This window comes from Ochlerotatus camptorhynchus, unplaced genomic scaffold, assembly GCF_037179485.1.
Source record: "Ochlerotatus camptorhynchus isolate MF236.1 unplaced genomic scaffold, CSIRO-AGI_Acam_v1.1 ptg000383l, whole genome shotgun sequence".
Taxonomy (NCBI): Eukaryota; Metazoa; Arthropoda; class Insecta; order Diptera; family Culicidae; genus Ochlerotatus; species Ochlerotatus camptorhynchus.
The window spans coordinates 2,333,309-2,360,000 of record NW_027040870.1 but is presented as its reverse complement, the minus strand read 5'-3'; the positions used below and the strand labels follow the sequence as shown (position 1 = coordinate 2,360,000).

The 26,692-nt window shown below is 39.8% G+C and overlaps 2 protein-coding genes across 3 annotated transcripts in view; one reads left to right on the top strand and one right to left on the bottom strand.

The window, feature by feature from the left end:
* LOC135710455 (monocarboxylate transporter 2-like) overlaps window positions 1-26,692 on the top strand; it is a 603,423-nt gene that overhangs the window by 89,279 nt on the left and 487,452 nt on the right. The gene's annotated exons all lie outside the window — the stretch shown is intronic.
* Hecw (Hecw ubiquitin protein ligase) overlaps window positions 1-26,692 on the bottom strand; it is a 100,292-nt gene that overhangs the window by 28,653 nt on the left and 44,947 nt on the right. Inside the window, exons 1-2 of one of the 2 annotated variants that reach the window (XM_065233030.1) lie at window positions 22,557-23,004; window positions 5,494-5,771 (exon numbers count right to left, since the gene is read on the bottom strand). The exons of the other annotated variant lie outside the window; for it this stretch is intronic. Of the exons in view, the coding sequence (XP_065089102.1) occupies window positions 5,494-5,534 (41 nt within the window). The 5' untranslated portion in view covers window positions 5,535-5,771; window positions 22,557-23,004. Of the gene's footprint in view, window positions 1-5,493; window positions 5,772-22,556; window positions 23,005-26,692 lie in introns of those variants that run through there. 2 annotated transcript variants of the gene reach the window in all.

Here is a 26,692-nt window from a genome sequence, read left to right as displayed (position 1 = left end):
CAGCTCTCATCTTAAAATAAACATCTAAGATTAAATTTTAATCATGTTAGACTAATCTTGTCGTAATATAATTTAATATAGGTAATTCCTTATTTAATAATTAATATAGGTAAGTTTCACAATACTTGGTAAAATTTTAATATACTGTGAGTTTTTTTTTGATAGCCTTGTTGATATTGAGCTGTCAACTGTTAAGCGCTCAATTTACAGTGTACTAGTAATCTTTCGTGTCGCTAGTCCTGCTAGTGTCGCGAAAAATCGTGTCTTGAGAATAATAGAAGAATGAACCGCATTGTTAATTTATAATATTTGGATTTACCGTGAACCCCCGGTAATCTGACCGTTTTTAATCTGCACACTTTTTAATTTGAACCCTGCTAATCTGCACGGCGTGCAAACTAAAAATTGCTCAAGCTTCATTCAGCACAAAGAATGAAGGAAAGCGAAATGAAACATTGCGAAACGGCAAATCAAAACACAAACAGCAAATAAGACTACCATAAACATGCATTTCTGATGCTGGTGGGGTTACTAGAAATACAAATTTAAAATGCATGAAGTGTCGTTCAGATTACCGGGGGTCAACAGTATTCAAAATTAGAACGGGATAAAGTGTGTCCACCAATGTTTGAGGATCGGCCAATAGCTCAATAACTTCTATTCACACTGAAAAAAAAAACATGATCAAAGTCATCGTTTTTACAGAAAAAAGAGTTAGTCTCAGATATCGAATGTAGCTTATTGGTTTCGTTTTGTGCAGAATATAGCATGTTGGGGATAAGGCAACTTTTGCTCCAAAAACTGTTATTTTAAAATCGGAGATGCATTAGCCTATGGTTAAAAATCTCCCTAATATAGTTTTAAAAAAAACTTATTTTGTAAAAATAACTTTCATAACTTGTAATTATTACGATGAACCTAATCCTGATACAGTTCTTTCCAATGACGTTATGAGGTTTTTCCATGACTGACATTATTTGGTAAGATTTCTCCATTGAAAATAATAGTTTTTTTTTATTGCGTTTATTTATAAGGCCTTCTCGCCTATTAGGCATTGCTTGGGCCGATGACCATTATTAACAATGAGATCCCTTCCCGCTTTTATTTTTCAAACAAAACGTATTATCCCCTATTTGATAAGTTGCATTATTTTCATATAAACGATCTGTTTGCTGACCAGTCTTCTGGGTGCACTGATCAGCACGAGCTTTCTTTTTTTCGTTCTCCTTGTGTTTTGACAGCCGGCGTTTGTTGGTATTTTCATTGAAATCCTTTGTTGCGTTTGATGAGCTGGTGCTAGAGCTTTCGTCGTTGCTTGAAGTGTGATGATCTTCGGTTTGATTGTCGGTGTTTCGCTGTTGTTCTTCTGCTGAGAACCCGGTGGAAGCAGGATATGATTGACCCGATGTCGTTGGCTGGTTTTGTTCGATATCAATTGACGGGAAATCATCGAGACTGAATACCCCCTCGGTTGGTGGAGCTGCTGGAGCGGTGCTATTGTTCGATGTGGCTACATCCAAACATTTCTGTTTGGGATGTGCTGCTCGGCCACAATGGCGGCACGTTTTTGGTTGCTTGTCATACGTTACCAACGTTGTTTCGCTGTCGACCGTGATGTACGATGGAATGGCGCTTTCGAGTCGCATTCGCAAAACTCGAACACCGCTCATGAATCCTGGGAAGTAGTGCTTCCATTTCCCATACTTTGCCATGTGGTTCATAACAGTGGCTTGTGGCCATGCCAGAGGAAGATCATGCACTCGAACGGTCACTGCTTCACAATCCACATATACCGGGATTTTGAACTCACTCTTCGCACAGAGAATCGCGTGTTTATAGTTGTGCGCCTTTTCATAGCGCAAGGCAACTTCATTGTCTATCATCTCAATAAAAACACAATTTCGGACGTTATGAAACTGAATGCATCTAACGTCCGAATATTGAAGCATTGAAGCTTAATATTGTTCTCGAAGATTTTTTGCACTTTTCCCGCATTGGGACGAACTGGAAGGACACTGAAGTCAACAACAAGTGTGTTTTTATGAACTACACTCATTTTCGCTACAATATTTCACCAAGTTAAGCAGAGCAGAAAGAGAACACGACCGATGAATACGAGTAATGGCTGTCAAATGAAAATAATAGTTATTACAAGCTGAAACCATTTTTATTCGATCCCAATTGTTAACTTAAATTTAACTTGTGGTAGAAAGTGATCGATGGAAGGTTATCGATTAACCCTGACATCCGAGCGTGATTATTACTGACATACATACAAAAAGGTAGATTTTAACAACCATGCCCGAAAACTGGTCGATCGATAACACAGGGCGCAGCTACAAAGCAAGACCATGCTGGAGGTGGCTGGGTTCGATTCCCGGTCCGATCTAGGAATTTTTCGGGTTGGAAAATTTCTCGACTTCCCTGGACATAGAAGTATGATTGGACTTGCCCCACAATTATACTAATGCAAAAATGGTACAGGCTTCGAAAGCTCTCAATTAATAACTGTAGAAGTGCATCTAGAACACTAAGTTGAGAGCACGCAATAAGCTAATATGCGATATGCAATAAGCTTGAAATGCGAAGAAAAAGAAGAACAAGATGAAACAAATTCTATTCGACTACAGCATGGTCCAATTTTGGCAACACATGAATTTTGACTTCTTAGCTGATTTTTCGTCAGTGAATTAAACATTGTTTTACTTTAAATTTGTTAAATTGTGTGCTGAAATTTAGTTTCAAGTGTTCATATAGTTATCGAAGTTCAAGTTTTGCCTTTGTTTGCCTTGAGTGACTCGATTAACCTTGAATCTAACCTCAAAAATCTACGACGCAGCTTCAGTTCCATTGTTCGGTGTCGGTTTTCATTGCCTCTCGGGAGCCCGTTTTTCCGAGTTAGGATGCCACACTTTTGGCGTGTAGTTCTATTGAGAGATTCGTTACGGTGGAGGAGTTTGAAACCGGTCCGGTTGGTGGATTAACCCGGGAACGTGCTGATAATGTGTTCGTCGCGAGTTTTGGTGCTGATTCGGTGGCTGACGTTGCTGTGAATCAGCATGTTTTCCGCTTGCCAAAGTACTCGGCTGCTGGTCTCTCGCCTGTGTTGGAGATTGCGAGCAATCTTAAAGATGCCTCGCTGAATATGCCCAAGACTGGACGGGCGAAATGTTCCTGGGGAAAGCACTAGACGTGAACCTCCTCCCAGATGAAAATTTGAGTTCGATGAAGGAAGTATTACGACAAATGTACATCACGAAATGGGATGCAAAGCTTAGAGAACATCAAAACTACGGAACCCATGGATTGAAGGATCAAATTAACATGGTGAGACCAGTCCAAATACTATTTATAACTTTAAAAACATAAACTAAATACGTAACAAGGTTTTAAAAGAACATTTTGAAACTGGAAGGGTGTGTGTAATACTTACATCCAATTGATAGAGGAAATACATACATGCGGGGCTTATTGTAAGTGAAAGTAACCTTGGAATGGGCATGACTGGGTTGCTGGATCTGCAATAGAGCTATCACTTTCTAACTCCCGGACTAAAGCTGTCTACAATGACCCTAAATGCGACATTGTAGAGAGAGTTCTTCCATAATAACACTTCCGGCCAGTGGGGGTTAGAGGGAATATACACATACACACATATGAATTTTGACTTCTTAACTATCCGCAGGTTTTAATAATTGCTAAACTGATTATCTGATCACGTCCAGGAGGGAACAGAGTGGCGGAGAAGGAAAAAGCGCCACAATGAAAATTACATGCGACGTAATATGCTACAAACGAGCATGGAGCATGTTATAAATTTGTACACACTTAGTTTTTTATACCGTGCTCGGCTGTCCAAATCTTGGCAAAAAAAGTTTTACTGAGATTCCAGCAAACATTTCATTTGTTTGCTGAGATTCAGCTAGGCATTATCCGATACTCAGCAATCAAATGTCACATTTGCAGAGATCTCAGTGCAATTTCTTTTGCCGAGATTTGCACAGCTGAGCTCGGTAGAAATAACTAAGTGTGTACATCCAATTTTACAGCATGAATTACTTCAGAAATGTAAATTTACAAGATTTCCGTGTAAACTTACCTGATGTATAACTACACACACGTTTTATTTACTGTTGATTTACATGTTTTTGCATTGACTAAAGGTTAACATGAAAAAGAATAAATTTCACAACACTTGTTTTGCTGTGTAAGAATGCTTTAAAACCATTATAAAACTGGCAACGTTACTTGGGATGATACTGCTTTACATAGAGTTTTATGAAGATAGATACAATATTAAATTGATCATTTCATTCTATAAGTAAAACCTAGTAAGCATCCTCAGCAAAACCTAGAGGCATCTCGTCAGGTGCGATCGCACATTCCAAATTGATTGACCTTCCACAGTCCTTATTCATTTAGAATAGAATTCCATGATGCCCATGATACGACAATTCCAACTTTGGTTCAACATTATTCCAGTTTCCAAATTGTTCGACTGTCACGTATTTATCACAAGCATTTCAAAGTTTGCCTGAAATTGATACAGAATTACCTCACGCGTTCGCCAATTAGTTTGCTCAATATGGCACCGGTGCACAAATTTTGCCTCTCCAAAATTTTCGTCGCATCAATAGGTAGATATGTATTTGCAAAATGGGAGTGTTGAATCTGCTCCGTGCCACCACACCCACCTTCGCAGAATAGCACTTAACTCTGGTGCACACCATTTAGTAGGAACCCAATTCTTATCGCAGCACCAGCGTCAATATAATAACGACAAATGTTGACGCGTACACTCACCCCAAAATATCCGCAGCTAATTAGGTCCTCCAGTTTGATACTGCTGTCAACAGCGACGTTGGCAGATGAGCTAGGTATGCATAATTTTGGCGACTTAATCGTTTTACCACCTACCTAGCTTCTGTGCGATAAATGGGTTTACTTTGTTGGTTAAAATTTGAGGGGAACCGTTTTATCAAAATTATGTTTGGCCTGCAAGTTTCTACCAAATTGAGCTGCTTTGCGGAGGTTGTTTTTCATACATGGTGGCAGAGTTACTGAGCTTTGATGACTTAGTTCATCTGTATACTAAATGCAAATAGGACAAGGGAGCTATAAAAACAGTTAGGCCTATTATAATCTGTTATTATATATGATTAAAAAAAAAACCAGCTAATGACGCATATCAACGAGATCGTACTCGGCGATTGCTTGTCGTGAGAAATTTGTTTCGATTAATTCGCTTATCTTGTCTGCGAAATAATATGCATTCCCACCGGTTTTCCAATTTTCCAACTAAAGCTAGTTGCTCGAATGCATAGCAACTACAATGTTTAAGGTGGAATAGATCTGCCAACAGTGTCAAATCTCAAAACACAATGGATAGCTTTTAAGCCCTATGAATAGTCTTAAATTTAACAAATACATATTGATAGGTGGAAAATTTCGATTTTAATTTAAATATTTAATGCAAAAATCAGCCATACTTACATTGAGAACACAATTGAAATCGTCTTGGTAATGACTCCCATTTCGGTTCTGCTCGATTCTGGCGCACTCCAACGATGACAGCAGTCGATGTAATTGATTCATTATTTTTTTACGATTCAGTTCGAGCTGCACTTCACCACTAGGTTTCACACTTTATATTCAACTGGATCCCCAACAGCCAAACTTTAAGCACTGATCGCACTGGTTGTGTTCAGCTTAGATCTTTAATTTCTCACTTACTATTTAGTAATGGCAATATCTAACGCCAACAAGTCACTCTGTTAGAGTAGAAGCTAATACCATTATAATAAGCCCCGTCCTGTGGTGAAATAATTTATGCTAATTTTTGGCACAAATTGTGCACACTTGCCGAATGCGAGGGTGGCGAGGTTGGGAAGGGAAGCAGACACACTTTCGTTGTTGTTAGGGAACCACATAGAGTGAGAGGGAGCTGATTATTTCGGTGCCTGGTAGTAAGCAACTAACAATGCACGCGTTTTTCCGGCCGGGTGGCAAGACGCGCAGAGAAAGCTCTTGAGGGAAGGAAGGCTGCTGTTGCTGGTGGCTTCAGTGTGCTTGTATTTGGCCGTGCGGTGGTGTAGTGTTTATGATAATGATGTTTGTCAAAAATTTACGGCTTTTCAGCCGAATGGCTGCAAAATTTTGAACCCACGCCTTCCAAAAGCTGCCCTGAGGGGCTGCAAGGTCGGAGAATTTAATAATATTTATGTATACACCTCCAGCAGTCCCTGGAGGTTACGAGCGGAAAAGGCAGATATTTTCACCCTTTGAGGTTTGCAGGTGGTGATTTTGTGAAGCAGCCGCACACTACTGGTGCTAATCCATTATTGGGACACTCCGATGGACTGTATGGACTTTGGGCAATAATTGAAGGTGTCAGAGTTTGTTATCTACTGATAAACAGACCGAAGTGCAATTCTATGGACTGTAAGCAAAGCGATAATCTACCGATATTGATTGAAGGTTAGGCATGGCACATTTAATTACTCCTACGAACAGTTAAAAGTCACATGTCTCTACAGTCAAAACAACGAAGAATCTATCTTATCGAGCGACAGTGTTTGTCCAAACCAATTCGATCAACCTGATTTCATCGGTTCGTTTTTTTCCACTTTGCAGCAGTGTGGATAAATGTGACAGTTTAATTTGATTCCATTTTCGGCATTCTCGCCGAAAAGAGAAGCCATTATCCGTTACACACACAACGGCTCGAGCACCGACTCTTGATTAGCTTCTACATGGCTCTCATGTAACAGCCGCACAGAGCAGACAGAACTTCCCATCCCATCATCGGAGGCGATGTAACACACAATGTTTTCGATGGACGGAGGAACATGAGCAGGGGGAATCCAGTGGAACGGTTCTGACCCAGTTTCCATGCATCGCTAAATTGCTACCGCTTCACCACATCTGCTCCTCCTCCGCTGCACCTTCTGAACTTTAGCTCCCGGGCAGGCGAGAGCATATGTTTCGCCCTGTATGAAATTTTGGGCGCCCTCTTCTTACTTCTGCTCATACCCCCTATGCAGTCTGGTTAGAAGCGCACTTATTGGCTGCATGTCATTCTAGAGCATAGCAGAGCATCTCCAATTTCCAGTTAATGGGTGTTGATTGTCCCAAATTCCGCGGTTCGTCATGTGGATTCATCCATCACAGGGCTTAGGCCACACGTGGTCTTCCACAGCATGTTCGAAATTTACTAGCATGGGGAATGACGCTGACTTAAATATGAATGCAATTACCGCAGAACACCCCTACCGACCGGAAATAAACTACTGAATCTATCAACGAGTTTGACGAAATTTCTTCAGATGTCTTCACCACTAATTTTCAAATGGGGAAGGGTGTTCACTATTTCAGATTTATAAACTGAGTCTCTACAGGGCAGTTCGTAGAAGTTCGTGCAACTACGTTAAAATTGTGGGAACGTTGTAGAACTTCACGGAACTTCGTAGATCTTCAGAAAACTTTGTAGAAGATCAAGTAAGTTTCATAGAAGTTCAAGAAATTGCGTAGAAGTTCGGGAAACTTTATAAAAGTGCTACCAACTTCATAGAAGTTCATTTAACTTTGAAGAGGCTCAGTTATTATTTCGTAGAAATGCAGAGAGTTTTGTAGAAGTTCAGCAATTTTTAAGGGAATTCAGAGGTCTTTGTAAATCATTTTTGAACTTTGTTAATCAATAAACTAACTTTAGAACAAACCCGTGAATTTTAGAGAAATTCCGTTAGCGTCGTTTTCTCTCAACTTAAAAAAAACTTCATAATACTTCACTTCGTAGATGTTCAGGAAACATCGTTGGTATTCAGGAGTCTTCCTTAAAATCCAGAAACATCGACGAGCTTGAAAGAACCTAGTAAAATCAAGAATCTTTGTAAAAATTCCGGAAAATTTCGCAATGGGAACTGTCTACAAACTTGTACAACCTTCTACGGTGTTGGGGTCAGTATGGCCCGAAATGAATGTTTGTATAACTTTATACCATGAGCATGTGGTGATCTGAAATTTCTTGAATTTTCCTAATTTCTGAAGACATATATTTCTACATTGAAATCATTTTATTTTGACGTTTCTTAAGGGGTACAGAAAAAAGTTACAAATAAGGTATAAACGGGTCATATTGACCCGGATTTCAAATTGTATTTGATTTCGCAATCAAATCTACATGTTTTCATGGTCAAATTGTTTGTCAGAGTCAGAATTTTGGGTTTCTGGTATATAGAACCGAATTTGACGTGATCGGCGACAAGGAATCAGTGCCGACGGATGAAGTCAGATTTGGGTGCAGTGCCGATATGTTAGTCACTCAATGAATACCTTAATGAGAACAATTGATGATTGCTTGCTTCATGCGACCTTACCTGGATATTCCGGATACCGGTTACGATGATCACAAAGAACTTAGTCGTCATAATGGTCATGCAACATATCGAAACACATCAAATTGATGCGTATGAATCGATTCTTCGAATATTTTGCCAAAATTCTGGTTACTCGTGGCCAGTGACCTAATCCAGATGTTCCCGAAACCGGTACCGGATGCTGGTTGTGTCTGGTCCCAGAGTCCGGATCCAGAGTCCGGTCCCAGAGTCCGGTTCCAGAGTCTGGTTCCAGAGTTTGGTTCCAGAGTCTGGTTCCAGAGTCTGGTTCCAGAGTCTGGTTCCAAAGTCTGGTTCCAGAGTCTGGTTCCAGAGTCTGGTTCCAGAGTCTGGTTCCAGAGTCTGGTTCCAGAGTCTGGTTCCAGAGCCTGGTTCCAGAGTCTGGTTCCATTCTGGTTTCTAGTGGCCAGTTACCTGATCCGGAAGTTTAGGATACCGGTTCCGGTGGCCAAAATCAACATTATAATAGGAATGGTCATGTGGTACATCAAAACACATATAATTGTTGCGTACGAAGCTAGTATATGAATACTATGCCGTTTTTCTTGTTACCCGTAGCCAGTGTACTGGTCCGGATGCTCCGGATGCCGGTTCTGGTGATCAAAATCAACTTAAAAAAAAAAATCTGGTGAAATCGCGATGAAATAGAGCATACTGCTATTAGGGAGAAATACAAGCGATGGTTCTGATATTTGACCAAGCATCGGAACCCTGGTCAGCCCCTTTTCTTGTATCCAATCTCAAAACCGAGCTTCATAACCGTCAACAAGAAGAACTTCGGGCCATCAAAGTTCGATGTGGTAGATCTTACATCCAGAAACGTACCACGGAAACGTGATCTACCCACGTTACGGGGCGGGTAAGGTATTGATTTTACTTTGTTGATGTATCTACGTTTCATATCCCAAAAAATAAACGATATTTGATGAGTGACTAACATACCGGCACTGTGGCCAAACCTGACTTCATTCGGTATCGATTCCTTGTGTCAAAATCGGTTCTATATATACTAGAAACTCATAGTTCAGACTCTGACAAGCAATAATTGTTTACCTTTTGACAGTACGCGTATTTCATCTACTACTTGTAGACTACATCAGTGCCAAGTACTCAACACCAGTACTTGCCACTGCTGAAGTCTGCAAGTAGTAGACGAAATACGCATATATGTCAAAATATAAGCAATTGTAACGGAATTTAAAGGGAATTAACCAACTCACTCAAAGCTCTTCATAAAGGGATTCCATTAAGAGGTTCGAAAAATTTAAAAGATTGACCCAAAGAAGGCTATGAGAACTTTTATTTTTAAATTAAAGGAACATCGTAAGGTTTCGGTGATTTTTGTTTTAATTTCAGGTCATTTAGATGAGGTTTCATAGTCTTGGAATATTTAATGAAATTCAATAAAAGCTCAAGAAACTTCAGGGAACTCCGCAGAGATGTAGTGAACTTCAAAGAAGTTCAATGAACTTTGTAGATGTTTATAGAATATCGTATCAATACTTTCTGGAAGTACTACGGTAGTAGCTAAAGCTGTAGAATCCATCTCTAGAGAATGTTATGACAGGGCAAATGTGAACTATCCCTTAGGATTCGTGCACTGTTCGCACACACACACATGCAAGAAACATCAGCTGTTATGCTTCAAGTCAATTCCATTAGCAATGAATTATTATTAGTCATCGGTCTTTCAAACTATTCGGTACGATTTTTGCTACTAATTAGGCTCAGAATAAAAGTCAGTGAAATAGCTTGAAGAGCTCGTGAGTTTCCTTGAACTGATTCCTTCCGGATTTTCCTACAAGCTATTTTGGTCGGTCTGCCGAGAATTTTCGATAAAAAGGTGCAGGGTCTTCCTTGAAGTTCAGAGATTAATTGGCTATGCGACTGGTAGGGTTAATGTCTCCAAAGTTGGCCTAAGTGTCCCTAACATTGGGCCCTCTCCAGAAATATCTAGGCCCCCTCCAGAATTATCTAGGCCCCCTCCAGATAAATTGTCTAGCTACGCCAATGCCCATACATAAACTTCGGTGCCTCCCTTAGCCCAGTCAATAAAGGCGAAGGTATAAAGCAACACCATGCTGGAGGCGGCTGTACTCGATTCCCGGTCTGGCCTAGGAATGTTGGCCAATCGATGGCCCTAATCTTCAGATCCTTAGGCTAACATTAGAGTCATATCCACTAAGTTCTGTGCTACAATTATATTGGCTTTCTCAGTCTGGTGGGACAAAACGGTTGATTTTCTAATTGCCTGACGTTTCGTCCCGTGATAATTTGACCAAATAAACACGGGCCGAAACGTCGGGCAATGCGAAAATAAGCCGTTTAGATTCCCACCAGACTGAGGAAGCCAATATCGTTCTAGACGGTGTTATCGTTTTGGTTCCTGTACCCTTACTGATTCACTTCGAGTGAGATATATCAGGAGATAGTGAGAGCGAGAAATAGGGTATAGGGTTGAGAACTACTTCGGCCTAATCGCCCATTTTCGGCCTATCGAGCAGAAAACTTCAAATAAATCCATGATTTCAGAGTTAACAAGTCAATTATGCGTTTGGTACGATACTTTAGTTAATAAGCTACGAAACGAAGTCAATGAGAACGCGTGATATGAAGGTTTGTACCCATTATTCCCAAAAACAAGAGAAAGCGCTCCGATCGAATCTATTTTTATCTTCATCCGATAGGCCGAAGTGAATTCATTGGCGTTTAAATGCGTTAGGTCGAGTTTAGAAACCGTAGGCCGAGTTTGGCGTCAAGAAGCAGTGTTAGACTTTTGACAATATCTCAACGATTGGTTTCTCTTTATCAAATCTTACGGTACGTACGGAAAGGTAAATAAATTGGGAAGCCATCAGTAATAATAACATTCCGTTTGGTGCTAAACTGCGCTAAATTGAGAAAGACTAAGTGTGGGTTGTGCTTAATAGGCCGGGAACGGGAAGGAGAAAGGATGAAGGTGGGTGTTGGAAACAGGAGTAGTGGTGGTGGAAAAGTGGGAGGGAGGTGGAAATGTGCTTAGGTCAAGGGGGGAAGCTACTGGGTCAAACTGAAGAGAAGGATCTCTTCTACTTCAGCGATTGCGCAAGATAGTTCTTTTAAATTAGAAACGAGTTTTAAAGTTAAGAGTTACCAACAAATACAGGCTAAATAATACCGCCAAATACGGAGTCAGGTAGGACCCAATAAATAACCCAGTAGTAGAATTCCCATCCCTAAGACCACCTCGCATATTCCCCTCAGAACCCATTAAATACGGGACAAAAGGCATTGCGATCCGGCCAAAAAAAAAAACGTTGGTCGAAAAGTGCGAGGGCGAACGCTATACCGTCATATTGCACCCGTTTAGCAAGCGTCGGTCAGAAAGCTACCGACAACCGCTTTAAACCATCAACAGGTGAACAGTAAGTCCACCGTCGATCAGCCGATCGAGCCCCGGCGCGACATCCGTCATGCCACACTGTGACAACCGTCGAGCACCGTCATGCTCCGGGAACGTATCGTTCAGCCGCCGGCAAGAAACCCCACCCACTGTAGAATCCCGTCATCGCTGACCAGCACTTCACACACACCACACTACAGACACCGATACCGTGAGTAATAAAATAGTTAAAGGTGAAAAAAAAGCTGTTTTAGTGCTTCGGATCAGTATCGACAAGAGAGGAGCCGATCTTGAAGCTCCAGGGTTTTGAGTTCGAGCTAGCCTACAAAAGAGGCGAGTGTAGCTCAACCCAGACGATCTCCGTGACTAGACCAGAGGTTAGGGGAATCCCTTTAAACTAGCCCATCTGGCTAGCCATTAACAAAGTTCATATAGGGGAAAAGTTGGCTTCGGCAATACCTTAACCTATTATCGTCGGGGGGTAAACAACGTCATTGAGAGCTCAATTTTGGCATGTGGATACATTGTGTTTCAGAGCAACTATTGGCCAAATTTGAGTGCTCTAGGACTTTGTTTAACCCCCCTGAAGATAATAGGTTAAGGTATTGCCGAAGCCAATATTTCTCCTACCTATGTTCTGAAATCTTGAGACTGGGAAGAATTTTCAAGTAGGTTATGAGAACTTTGAAGATACTTAACGAACAATGTTTGAGTTATAGGAAATTCAAAAAAGCTCAACTAATTGGGTAGGTATTTAGCGAACTTCCTGAAAGAGTGAAAGTCTGAACTATGGGAACATCGTAGTTCAATGAATTTCGTAGGAATGACAGAACTTCCCATAAGGTAGCGGAACATCATAAGAAATTCAGGAAATTGTATAAAGGCTCAGGTTACTTTGGAAAAGCTCAATGGATTGGGAAACATGTTCAGGGAGCTTCATTTGAGTTCATAGAACTGAGTTTTAGTTCAAGAAACTTTGTGGAAGTACAGGAACCTTCGTAGAAGAACACGAGTCATCGAACTTTGTGGATATTCACGGATTTATGATAAGTTTTCAATAAAATTCTCTGGATATTTTTCAAGTCTTCGGGACGGTCAAGTTATTATTCTAGAGATCTTCAACTTAGTGTTTCCATTTCCCGGCCATTTTTGACTTCCTGAGAAACGGAAACCAGCCGATGACTCTATCCGAGAATTTCCGGGATACGGGAAATATGTTTGATCAAAGTTAGAAAGGTCAGAAAAATAATAAGTTGAATTCATGTCATGAACGTTGAGATTACGAAGCCTGTGTATTGACCACTCGTCTTTCAAGGCTCGAAAAAATAAAATAATGATTATAGGTGTATGAGAGCTACCTCATCTTAGACGAAAACTCGACGAAAAGTCACGCTTATAAAATTCATATCTCTCGTTCATGAGTTCATGAGTATTTCATAAGGCTCGTTTATTTGCCTCAGTGTACGTGTTATATATTTTGTAGTGGTTTCATAAGTCACACTTGTTGGTCACGTTGCGGTTGTGTATTTACATGGAGATTCCTTGGATTCTGTCCAACGGTGAGGCATGTTCATAATTTTTTTTTCTAATATGAACCTAGAACTTTTCGTTGTCAAATCGACTTTGTGGATCATGCACGACTTATTACTATGTATACCGAAAATTATAGGTTTTCCAAATCGTCCAGAACATCAGTTGATTTGTTCTACTATATCAACAAAGACTGCAATAATGTTTGCAGTATCGGAAAATGTCCAATCAGATCCAAAGAGTCTATGTGCATCATGCATGATCTATTTCTGAGTAATCCAGATGTTGTAGGTTCTTCAAATCGTCCTGGAGTTCAGATAATGTGATCTACTACATCAACCGAGATTGGGACAATGTCTTTAGTATCGAAATATTCCAGACAGATGCACAGTGTCTATGTGGATCATGCATGAACTATTGCCACGTATACCAGATGTTTTAAGTTCTCCAAATCGTCCTGCAGTTCAGATGATTTGTTCTACTAGATCAACAAAGACTAGGATAATATCTGTAGTATCGAAATATCGATTTGGAAATCCTAGAACATTTAACATGCACGGAAATAGGTTCGCATGATCCACATGGACACTGCAAATGTGTTTGGGCATATTTCGATACTACATATATTGAATTAGCCTTGGGTGATCTAGTAGAAAAATAATCTGATCTCCAGAATGATTTCAAAACCTATAACATCTTGTATACATAGCAATGGGTCAGGTACTATCCACATAGACACTTTGAATTTGTTTGGACATATTTGGATAATACAGACATTATTGGAGTCTTGGTTTATATAGTAGAACAAATCAACTGAACTCCAGGACGATTTGGAGAACCTAGAATATCCGGTATACATGGCAATTACTCGCATATATACGATTCGTTTATGATTTGACAACGAAAAATGCTATGTTCACATTGGAACAAAGGAAAATGTCTCACATTGGCCAGAATTCAGGGAATTTCCGTGCAAATCCGGTGTGGTGGAATTGAGATCATTTCTCGATTATTTGCAGGGTGTTTGGTATGAACCGATAAAAAATTGAAAGCCAAATGAACAACAAAATTGATGACAGCATAATAATTCGAGACGGACAGCACATCAGTCTCTTCGCGATTTTCGCGACATTATTTTATGATTCCGCGATTTTTGCGACTGAAAGTTTCTAATCCGCGACAAATCCGCGATGTTGTAATAGCCCTGAAAGTTGAATATCGCCATAACTACCGTGTATGATGAAGTCAGACGTTTCCAGCAACGGCACGAGGAGATGTCCCGACAAATTAAGGTTCACGTTCATGGATAAATTTGCTCGGAAGTTCATTATTTGGCAAGTTATTTGCACCTAAGGAGCAAAAACCAAGGTTGGACTTTGAGCTCGAAGTTGTATAAGAAAGAATGGACTTGTAAAGTTTTGGCGAGTTGCCACTACAGCCGGGCGGATGTTCAGTGATACCGTGACAATGGGGTGGATTTCATGGAAAAGCGGAAGCTTAAGGGGAAGTTTACCGGCCCGAAAATAAAATTTTTGTTTAGGCACGTTTTTAGTTTTCTAAAAATATTGGGAAAAATTAACAATAATCCAAGAAAATCACTTTCTTCCTGAGATTCTTGACAAAAATAACATGTAATCATATTTTTTCTATCTTATCATGAAAAAAATGGACTCTCAGCAAAACCGAAAAGTCGATGTTTTATGGTTTTTTGAGTCCAACTCTATGCCATGATGTAAAATTAAGTGTTCCTAAACCGAAGTATATGCAACTCGACGAAATGTATGCTTGATTGAATTGATTTTCTTGTTACTTTTAACTGATTCTTATGTCATTAGGGCCACTTGAATGTGTCGGTCTCAGGGCACGGAAATTTACATGACTTTTTCGTAGTGTGTATTTCCAAAATTTTTAGAAAAATCGAAACGTAATTATTTTTTCGGAGCGGTGAACTTTCCTATAAGAAGACTGGCAACCGCACATATGACCCGATTTTAGGATAAACTTGCCAAAGAGGTTGCTACTACACTGCCATGAGATGACAATGTAACGTAAATCCATTTAGTGGATTGTTCAGAAAATAAATATTTTTAACTAATATCGTAATGATTAAGAAAATTTGCAAAAATATGTCAACATCTGTTCAATATGATCCAAGCGACGATATAAATATGAACCTTGATGTTTAAAATTGCTTTTAATTGGTCAGCGCTTAAGTATGTGAGTGAAGTCAGCGCTTAAGTATGTGAGTGAGTGAACAAATTTCACTGTATCTCCGAAAATGTATGACTGACGTCACTTTTTCTGCATTCTTCAAAATAAAATTTTGTACAAGTTTGAAGTGTTTTTGGGTGTCATTTAGGATGCAGAACTCAAATATGGTGAAAAGTGAAAATTGACAATAGCGGTGTTCACGTTACTTTGTCATCTCACGGCAGTACAGGTGTGCAACGTTTCATGGCGGGTATCACGAGGAAAGTGCGCAATCACATCAGAAATGAAAAGACATAAATGTAATGCTATTTTTCTATGAAAGTGCAATAAAATATCTTTTTCCGACTTCTTTTGAATTTTTTTCGAGTAAGGACCTCCAGGAGTTTTTTTTTTACCCAGAGATATTAACGGATTCTCCTAGAAATCTCTCCCAATTTTCCTAGAAATAGTCATCTGATTTCTTTTGAAGCTTCTTCCAGAAGTCCTGTTGGCTTCCGCGGTACCTTCTTTGGACTTCCGCTTGGAAGTTCATCCAACTTCTTCAGCAAGCTTCTTAAAATGCGATTGAAAGTTTCTAACAAATTACTTTTAACTACCCCAGAGGTTGTTTCGACATCTTCGGAAGTCCCGACTTCCTTGCTAAAGCTTTTTGGATTCGAATAGAAAATGTGTTCTGATTTCCTCGGATGTTGTTTTCTGGACACCTCCAGAAATTTCTTCTTGCTTCTCTTTGAGCATTATTCTGATTTTCTTAAGAAGATATTTAGATTTCCTCTGGAAACTTTCTCCTTAGATGTTTATTATGACTCTCCTGGGAAAGTTCTCATAGGTTCACCCAAAAATACTTCTAAAATTGTTTCCCGGAGAATTTAAAATGTGACTTTTAATAAATTTCCCTGTATGTCTCGGGTAGGAAAGACTACTTCAACTGTTGTCTAGCAGATATTCTTGCTCGGCGATAGGTTTATCAGTAAATATTCAAAAGATCTCCAGAGCCTTGAAAATGAAGGTCAAAGCTTTACCGAACACGAAAACAAAATCTTAGTGTGTATCCAAAACACGACCGTAGATGAAACCACTTTTTCCCATCACGGAAACGCCTCATTTTCTGATGATAAAATTACGCATTTTTGTGGACAAAACGCACGGATTTTTTTTTGTTTATTCAATAGATAATAAAAAAGCGAAAATTTATTGGAGAAATTTTTGGCTAAAATTAACTCTTAAACAACAATCATTTATGGTGGTCCTGAAAGGAACCGTTCTGTCGTGATGGTTGAGTAATATTGATCTATTAGGGTTTTCAACACAAATCAGGCTGACGAGCTGTATGTTGTTTGGAACGAGGGTGACGCGCTTGGCATGGATGGCCCATAGCAGCTCACGACGAGCAACTGAATCCGGTCAGTAGCGGTGCGGCTTCTTTATCCTTCTTCGGTGAATGGACGCTCATGTGGGCTGCAGCTCGCTGTTTGCGGGCAGCCTTTTGTTGTGTACTGAACGATGTTCAACGCCTCATACCGAAAGCACTGCTGCGGTTGCTGCTGCTGCTGATGACGATCGACCGAATAAGCGCCATTAGGCGAGACCGGATGGAATTAGATTTTGAGATCTGTGTTAGGGAATGCGCTTTTTGCAGGCAATCGGTGATAATTTAGATCACCATTGCAACAGTTGGACATTTGTGTAATTTTCTATAGTTAGTGACCTATTGAAAATTGAAATACGGTTTATTTCAGAAGATTCGTAGAAAAGTTTACAATCGATTGGCTTGTTTAGAATTAAAATCCATCCGCTATTGACATAGTTATAAGTGGTCAAATCCTGACCATTTTTCGTAACGTGGTCGATTTTGGTTTTTTTTTTTAAATTGCACCCCCAATATGTTGCCATAAGACGTAATCCTACGTCAAAATAGTTATTTGTTGTTCCAGATTTGTGAAATCACTGGAAAAAAATCACGCCAAAACTGCTTGACAAAGTGGTCCCTTGTCCAGCTTTCTTGCAGGTCTCCAACCACGACATATTTACCCATGAAGCGAAAAAAACCTCTTATACGTCTTTTGGCACTAGACCCTCTAAAGTTGGTCAAGAATCTTCTTCTTCTTATTCAAGGCTTGTTTTCGCTTCTGTAGCGAGCGTTTTATCGGCTCTCAAATGTTCACTGTTCTAGCTGCACTTCCACAGATAATAGTTGAGAGCTTTCTTTGCCAACACCGATGCATGAATTTGTATATTTTGTGGCAAGCATAATGATACTCTATGCCAAGGGAAGTCGAGAAAATGACCAACCCGAAAGATTTTCTCGACCGGATTGGGATTCGAACCCGCCGCGTCCGGCTAGATAATACCGTGAGGCCCCTGGCTATGAGTCTGCTTCTGCCTTTACGCACACAAATTCAAACAATTCGAAGACAGTTCAGATGAGTGGCAGAGACTTAACTCGCTAACACTGGAAATTAATCGTCGCATAGCTTTGTGAGAAAAAATAATCTGTTTATTAGCATATCTTATTCGTTGTTGCTCATTGCTGCCGTCGCAGCCTGATATGCAACAATCACAATCAACCGGAACGGTTGATTCAAGTTTTATTTATGACCCCCCTTCGTAGCTGGTGCAACACGCGTGGGCTTTAAACAACGACGATATAGGCACACTCGGGAGAAGCCTCGCTCGCCAGGTCGGGTAATTACCTGCAATGCGTTAGTCGTCGTTTGCGTGCCGCTTCAAATTTTGCCACCTCTAATATAAATTCTACCGCGTGCGTCTTTGAATCAAAGTGAAACATTACACGACTCTAAAGTTACAACCGACCGACAACTGTTGAACCGTGTTGCAGGGAGCAATGATAGAAATGTTGAAAACTTGAATGCAACATTTCTGATGCTCATTTGCTGCTGGAGGGCTTCGGTATGACCACGTGGGGTGCTACTCTTAACAGCCTAGATAGCGGCCATTAACGTTTTGAATTGTGCCAGAAAATAAAAAGCACTCTTTATACTTTAATTAAATGCAATTTATGTATTGCCATTTTCCCCGCTATCTACTGGGCGACTGTGGTTGGTAGTATTAGGGTGAAATGTAAGTATCGAGTCCGACAGCCATTAACGGGATCCGGGAGAAGCCTGGAATGAGCCTAGTTCTAGAGGTACATTTTATGGACTTGGTGGTACACGGCAGTCAGTGGGGCATTTGTGCTGACTGAGCAAAACGGTAGTGGGACAGTATTGGGAGCCATTCGGAAGTACCTACTCAACAAAAAATGTGCACACTGTACCGATTTGATTCTCTGCAAGGAGGGCGAGGCTTTTGAAACTTGCCTGACGTTTGCTGAGCATTTATTATAGCGATTGTTCACAAAAGCATATCTGAACGTTAACGTGCATAATTTCCGGTACGGTGTTCTCACTCTCACTTGAGGGATATTAATTTATGCGTGCATTGAAATAGTATAGTATGCGTTATGCTGTTACCATTCACTGGTCTGTTAGGAATCGTCTTCAACCAGCGCACAGTGGGCAAAAAATGACCTATAACACTTATTTCGTTCCGCTGGTTTAAGCAGGATTGAGATAATTTAAAAAAAAACTACCTCACTTTGCCCGTTTCTCCCCAGTTTCAGCCAAAATCAACAGTTTTTTGGCTTAATATGCGACTGCTGGTGATATACAGTCATAAATACTAATTTTTTTTTTTTTTTTTTTAAATGAGCTAAAAATAATGGCACACTGTGCAGACCAATGAATCAGCCCATTTTCCCCCATGTTTCCTAAAACTCGTTATTTGAACTGCATTGATAATACATTTGAATGATGCCGCTAGATTTCAGACGTAAAACACATCATTTTCTATGTAAAAAAGCCCAACGAATCGATTGGAGAATTTATTTCTGAGTAAAAGTCAAGGAGAGTTCTAAAAATAATTCCAGAGGACTCCTGAGAAAAATTTCAAAAGAGTTCATAGAGTTCATAAAATTTTGAAAAGAACCAACCTTTTGTGCGCTTTTGTTCCAATGGTTACATATTGTTTCATTTAGTTCAAAATTAAAAAAAAAATTAGAACTGCAATTTTCACTGAAAATAACCAAGTTCAACGTACTCGCACTGTACTGTTGCGAAACATTGCGAAAACCTTCCGAGGAAAACCAGTGGCAATCATTGCAGATGAGACGAGCGATTGTGGTCACCACGAGCAGTTGGCGATTGTCATCAGGTATATTGATAATGATGGGATTAAATTGACAATTCCATTGGCTGTTTGAGAGCAGCTTGCATTGAAGAAGATGAACCACCACCGGAGCAAACAAATAGATAAAATTAGCTAAATTGAACAGTAGGGAAACAGTGGTGGGTGGACAGCACCATCCACCACGCACTTTGGAGTACTCCCTATCCCCAGACTAAATGCACCAAAGAAGAAAAAATTGCCCCTCCTTAACAAGATTCCTGTGCACGCTAGTGGTTCCATAAGTTTGATGACAATTGCTTGGTGATTTTGTGAAGAAATTAAATATAATTCGGAAGAGAAATCATAGAAAATTCTTGAGATGATACTTAAGGAACGTTGATGACAAATTCAATGAATTGCTGGGAGCATTTGTAAGGAAATCTGGGAGGAATCACTGCTGATGGGAATCGTGAAAATAATTTCAATGGAATTCTGTCCTTGGTTTCTAGGGAGATTCATTTTAATTAAATTTTAAGAAAGAGTTTGACGGTCATTCTAAAGAGTGACATTTTTAACAATAATCTAAGGGAGTTTCATAGATTAGGTGGATACAAAATAGTGCGAATTGTTGGGAAATATTACCAGTTGTAAACTATGGAATTGTAGAGTGATATCTAGAAGATAACAAGAGGTAATGCGTACCAAGAGAGTTTTTCTGAGAACTTCTTGAATGCTGCTGAAAAAAATTGGAGATTATCAAGATTATTCTAGGGGAATCCAGAAAATAAGTATGATGGAATTCTAGGATGATTCAAAGGGAACTCTGAAAAAATGACGAAGATATCCTGTGAAAAGTTTCAAGCAAATTCAGACTAGCAAAAAAATTTATGATCTGAGACCCAGAAAAAATATAAATTCCAGAATTTAGAATCATTTCAAGATCTTGAGACTTCAAAAATGACGTTTTTGAGTTATATAATAAAATTATTCTTTGGTATAAAATTATTCGAAATGTTCATGCGAATAGTGGAGGTACCCGTAGTTTAGGTAAAATGTGTGTGAGTACCACGATGTGAGGCTTTGGTTCTCACTTCAGCCAGGTGATTTTTTTATAAAATTAAAATTCCCTACTGGTCTACTAGGTGTTGTGTGTTGTATGTTGTCAAGAATTAAATTGCAAGACTGATCAACCTCAGGGTAATATTAGAATAATTTAGAACTAATAAATTCTTTGAGAAATATTCTGGTACTGCATCAAATAGTAAGGGCTACATCGACTATTGTTAAAAAAAATCATCTCATCAAAGTTGCTTGATTCTTTGCTTCTCATACTTTTTAAAAAGGTTACAGTTTAAAAATATTTTCTGCAGTATTTATCCCAAAATTAAACTCATTTTTTGAACTTCTGTGCAATGGATATTTAAACTTTTTGGGCACATTGTGCCAATACATTTCCTAACTTTTTGATGCTAACAAGTTATTTGCTTTATGTAATTTATTTAAACATGTAATTCATATACATTCTGGTACTTTCAATAAATTCCAGATGATAACACTGACCGATTTTTACGGAAGATTGGCACATCAATTTGATTTCAATAGCATTTCCAGATTTTATATTTTAACTGGTCCTGATTTTTCTGAAAATGACCTGGCAACGCTGGCTGCTGCCGTCAGTGAAACGAATACCCAGTTGCGATTTAGCGTAGAGAGACTGCAAAGCGGTAATAAGGGATCCATTGACTACACCAGCCTCCATAGTCATCCTTCGGTAGGATCGTTCGGCTCCGGATCTTCTGTTGGTATCGTACATTAGCACTCGCATCGGAACTGCATTCTTCAATTCTTCTTACCCATACAATTGGCTCTCGGTCTGGATCCTATGGGAATCTGGGGGTAATACGTATTCAGGCCTATTTTGCGAGGCGTGGTGACTCTGACTAATTCGTTACAACAAAATTTTTGTTTTTGAGGAAGTAAAAACAAAAATTTTGTTGTAACTATGGACATCTCTCAAAAGCTGTGTGTACTTTTTGTAGATGTTCATCTTGGAAAAGGCATAAGAACACGGAGAGTCTCGTATATTATACAATCTCTTTGGGGACCATTTCGCTGCAAAATCGACGAAAAAATTTAAAAATGGCACTGACAACAAAATTCCCCTTTCCCCTTACCATGAAGTAAACAAATTAGTGAACCGTAGCAACGATTCGTAAAATGTCAATACAAAACAGCGATGCTGTTTTTTATTATATTTTGTGTCATAATTGTCATCGTGTGCCATGACGTGCCAATCAGTGTGCCACGAACTGTTTCGGAACAGTGTGCAGAGTTGTTGGAAATCATCGCAACAATCCATTGAAAATAAAGTAGAAGTTAGTAGGCGATCCCCGGTACAAATGTCACCACCTAGATATTTTTTGCCGAGATGGGCACCACCGAGCAACTCGGCCTTTTATTTTGATGGATCTCAGTGAAAAACTTACCGGGAATTTTGCCGAGATCTCAGCTCACAAACATACATTTTGCTGAATCTCGGCAAGTTTTTCACTGAGATCCAGCAAAATAAAATGCCGAACTGCTTGGTGGTGCCCATCTCGGCAAAAAAAGCCAAGTGTGTAGGTCAATAGAACTGAAAATTTACACGGAAATGCAACAACGAAACAATCATCACCAAATGCTCGTATTCATACAAGTAGAGTTAAACAAAAGTATGACTTGCTAATTTAGTCTGTTTTTCAATTGCAACCAGCAGCAAATTCCTTCCTCTTGAGTTTCCTCTTCCATAATTTCCGTAAATGAAATCCGCATTAACCACGCATTAGCATTCCTCAAATCAGCACTGATCTACCACACTATTTCCTTCTTCATACCTTCCATGCGTACAACGATTTCAGTCACCTTCTCAGTAGCAAAACAAAGAATGCAACAGAGTTTCCCACTTGAAGAGCACTTGATAAGACTCGTCGAATTTATTCATACACACTCAACACATTTCGACTTCCTGTAGGTTCTTCGCATTTTCGTATAATTTCTTTATTCTTGCGATTTTCTACACTCATTTGTTCTTTGTCTCGTGCTTCTCATTCAGAAACAGATATCATCCAATCTCCAAACGTTGTTATCACTTTTCACTAGCAAAGACTGCCCGTTACACTTCTTTGCTAAATCCAAAGCCGAAGCATTCGTCCCGGAGGTTCAACGGTATGATCCTCGCCGTTCGAGGATCATATTTTCACTGCCAGCACTGCAAACAGATCGCTCGCTCGTTTACTCTCTGTACGCGCACCCAGCGATGACGACAACGATGACGACGATTAATAGTAGTTAATGCGGGAGAGAATTAAAACTTAGCCACCTCCAACCCACACCTCCCAGCCGAACCCAACCGACAAACTGCGTCTGCGTCCATACCCGAGCAAGCATACTCGATCACTAAAACTCCAATTAACCACATCAGCTGCTCAACGGCAAGCATGTTAGTTGGGCTGGTGACCGACGCCTCCCGACGCCTACCGACGGCGACGCCAACACCCAAGCGCAGTAGACTTATGTGCAAACAATATGCTGACAGTTCGTTATGCTCGCCTTCTGACTCTCCGTCCCGACGGCAGATAGACTCTCTCACCATAATAAATAACAGTGCACAGTAAGTAGGTATCTACCGGGTTGGTCGTGGTAGGTAGGTTGTAGTTTACGAGCCGATCAAAACAGAGAGCCAGGATCGTGATCGAGAGTGAGAGTTTGCCTTACTGAAATTACTTGGTTCTTGCTGGAGGCCGGCAAGAAAGGTGTTGCGCTTGGTTTGAAATGTGGGTGATTTGTGATAAATCATCCAATGGTAAGGTCTATCAAAAATAATGTACTGTTGAATATTTGTTCAACAATCAAGAAGCACGAACGTTGATTCAAAAAGTAAACAAGAAATTAAAGGCATATAACCTACGCCGTTAAAAATTCAAGTTCAAGTCCCAAGTAAAATTGATAGTTTTATCGAGGGTTTAAAGCATTCTACAAGCCTAAATCATGGTCTATAGAACCCCAATAAAACCAAAATTGCTACTTGGGATGTGGCCCTATGGAAGAGGTTTTCGTCGGTGGAAGTCGCTATTATGTCGTATTCATCGACGATAAGACCCAGAGGATTTTCGTCTACTTTTTAAGTGCGAAATCCGCAGGAGAGGTTCTAGCTGCATTCAAATCGTTCCACAATATGGCCAAACTTCACAATATGGATGGAAGCTGAAGATTTTAAGAACCGACAACGGGAAAGAATTCATTATTCAAGAACAGAAGTTTTGAAAATGTCCTTTACAAGCTGGGTATTACCCATGAGACGTCCGTGGAGTACACACTGGTACAAAACGGATTGGCTGAACGATGCGAACCGGACAACTGTGGAGGGATCTCGTTGTACGCTGCATGAAGTTAACTTACCGAAACTGTTCTAAGCGGGTGCGGCTGCCAGCACTGTGTACATCATTAACCGTTCACCAACTTAGAGAATACGAACGACACCAGAAGAAGCTTGGTCGGGACAGAAACCAGACCTATCCAATCTGCGTGTATTTGGCACTTCAACGAAGGGACGCAAAGACGGAATGATGCATAAATACTGGTCAGATTTGATGAAGATAGCAACACGTACCATCTCTACAGTCTGTGGAGCAAGGACGCATTCAAATCAAGAGGCGTTAAAGGATTGCCATCATCGTGTGTGATTGCCATCGTCGTTGTTGGGAGCTACGTCAGCAAGCAAGATTGCAAACAAACCGCAACCAACGATGGTCCGACTGGGTTTCGAGTGTTCTGCGATGCTAGATTTCGACGGTGACCGTGAAGTACTGGAAGACAACGATTTTAATCCGGTGCTACAAGAGTCAGAAGTTTTAGATGACTACCGAAGAGAGTTCCCAGGATGCTATTGACTCCATGAAAGTTCCGTTCCCGAGTCACAGGCATTGAGGAGCAGAGGTCGGGAGGGCTTCGTCCCAGGCAAGTACAAATAATTCGTCCCAGGCGTACATAAAATTTCCGAGGTTTGCCGATGTTGTTACTCTCACCACCCAGTCGTCATCGCTGAGGTTTTAAGCGTTTGTTACTACCAGTACCACCGGAACGCTCATACAACGTTGCCAGATTGTTTTAAAGCTTCGGGGGGGCGACCCCGGCGTAGTGGTTAGCATCCATACCTCTCACGCCAAAGTCACGAGTTCAAATCTCACCCCGGACAAGCCACGAATTACCCAAGAGCGTTAAAGTGACTATAATAAAAAAAAAAAAGCTTATCGGTGTCAAAGGTATTAAGAAATCGGTATTTATCGGTATTTTCTATTTATTTAGTTTTATATTATTGCCGTTTTTAAAAGCGAAAATTTTAAAGATGGTGACGACTGTGATTTGAGGGGAATTGCTTTATTTGGTGGCTTTCTCAACCTTAAACCACTCTTTATTTTTTAATTAAATTTTTAAAATTATCGTTGTCCTCAAGTAGTCAAGTCCTGTCAAAATTGTGACCAAGTAGTGTTTTTTTTTTCAATTAAATATCATTAAATGAAACGAAAATATGGAAAATCAGCCACAACAACGACTAAACTATTGACAATAACTACAAACAATATTTTTCCATGAAAAAGCCACAACCTATGGCCGAAATGTCGGGCAGATTACATTGTAGTCATTGCAGTATTTTAAGACTGAGAAAGCCGTTAATGAAAGCAAAATTTTAGCTTTTGAACTATGACCGGAAAATTCCGGAAGAAAACTCCGGGAAATGTTTGAATTAGCTTCTGAATGGAGCTGAAAAAACATCCAGAGAAAGACGAAAGAAGCTCTCCTGGATGAAGTTCGAGAAAAGCAGGAAAAACCTCCAGAAAACTTTCAAGACACGAATTGAGAAACTTGTGGCGAAAATTTAAATAAACTATCGGAAAAAATCGTATGTCACATCCATAGGAAGCCAGAAAAGTTTCGGAAACCGGTAGTAAATTTCAAGAAGTAGCCATTTCAGGGAAAGCCAGAAGAAGCTCAGAAGAACCTTCCAATAGAAGTCGGACAAAAAACCTTTGGCTTCTGGTCAAACTTCCAGAAGAAGACGAAAGAAATTTCTTGGAGAATTAATTGAACTTACTGGAGAAGACGAAAGAAACTTCCTGGAGACGCTGGCAGAAACTTCCTAAGGTAGATTGGAAGAAACATCTGAAGAAAGTCGGAAGCCAAAGCCGTTTACGGAACAGTTGAAAGAAACAAGGACATAATTCCGAATGAAAGATTCCTGGGGGATGTTCTAATGATCCAGAAAATATTCCTGATATTAAAAAAAATAACCCTGAAGACTCCGAAATTTCCCTGATGTTTTCGGGACATTCCTGAAATGGAGGAATGGAATATTCCATAATTCCTCGAAATTCCTTAAAAGTTATTGTAATTTTCCAGAAATTAGGAGCTGTTTTGGAGTTCTCTGGGCATCCTCGAAGCGCTCGGAACTTCTCTGATTATAATAAGACTACCGGAATATCTCTAATTACCTTAGAAGGTCTTTGGACTTTCTTGAAGATTACAAAATCTCATAAGTACTATCACAATTTTCTTTCATTTATTGTAACATCAGCATTGAAGTTCTCTGATCCTCCCGATTTTTTTTTAATTTTTAAAAGTTATCGACACTGCCATTAAAAAGCTCTTCCCATAAAATGTTCTCACAATGATCTAATTTTCATGTAACTAAATGTTTCCTAAATTTGCATGAAGTTTGAAGTGAAGTGAAGTTTCCAAAATATTTATGGTGTTACCTTAAGTTCATTGGAATTCTCTGGAATTTTCTGAAATTTCCGGGTTTTTGAATTTTAACAGAAGTTAATGAAACTGTCTTTAATTTATCAAAACTTACACTTTTCTGAAGTTTCAGAACTTCTTAAATGTGCTTGCAGCTAGTGTGGATCCGCAATAAAAATCTGATAGCATCCTTGAAGCTCCGGGAGAAGATGAAAGAATAATTCGAGCAAAGGCT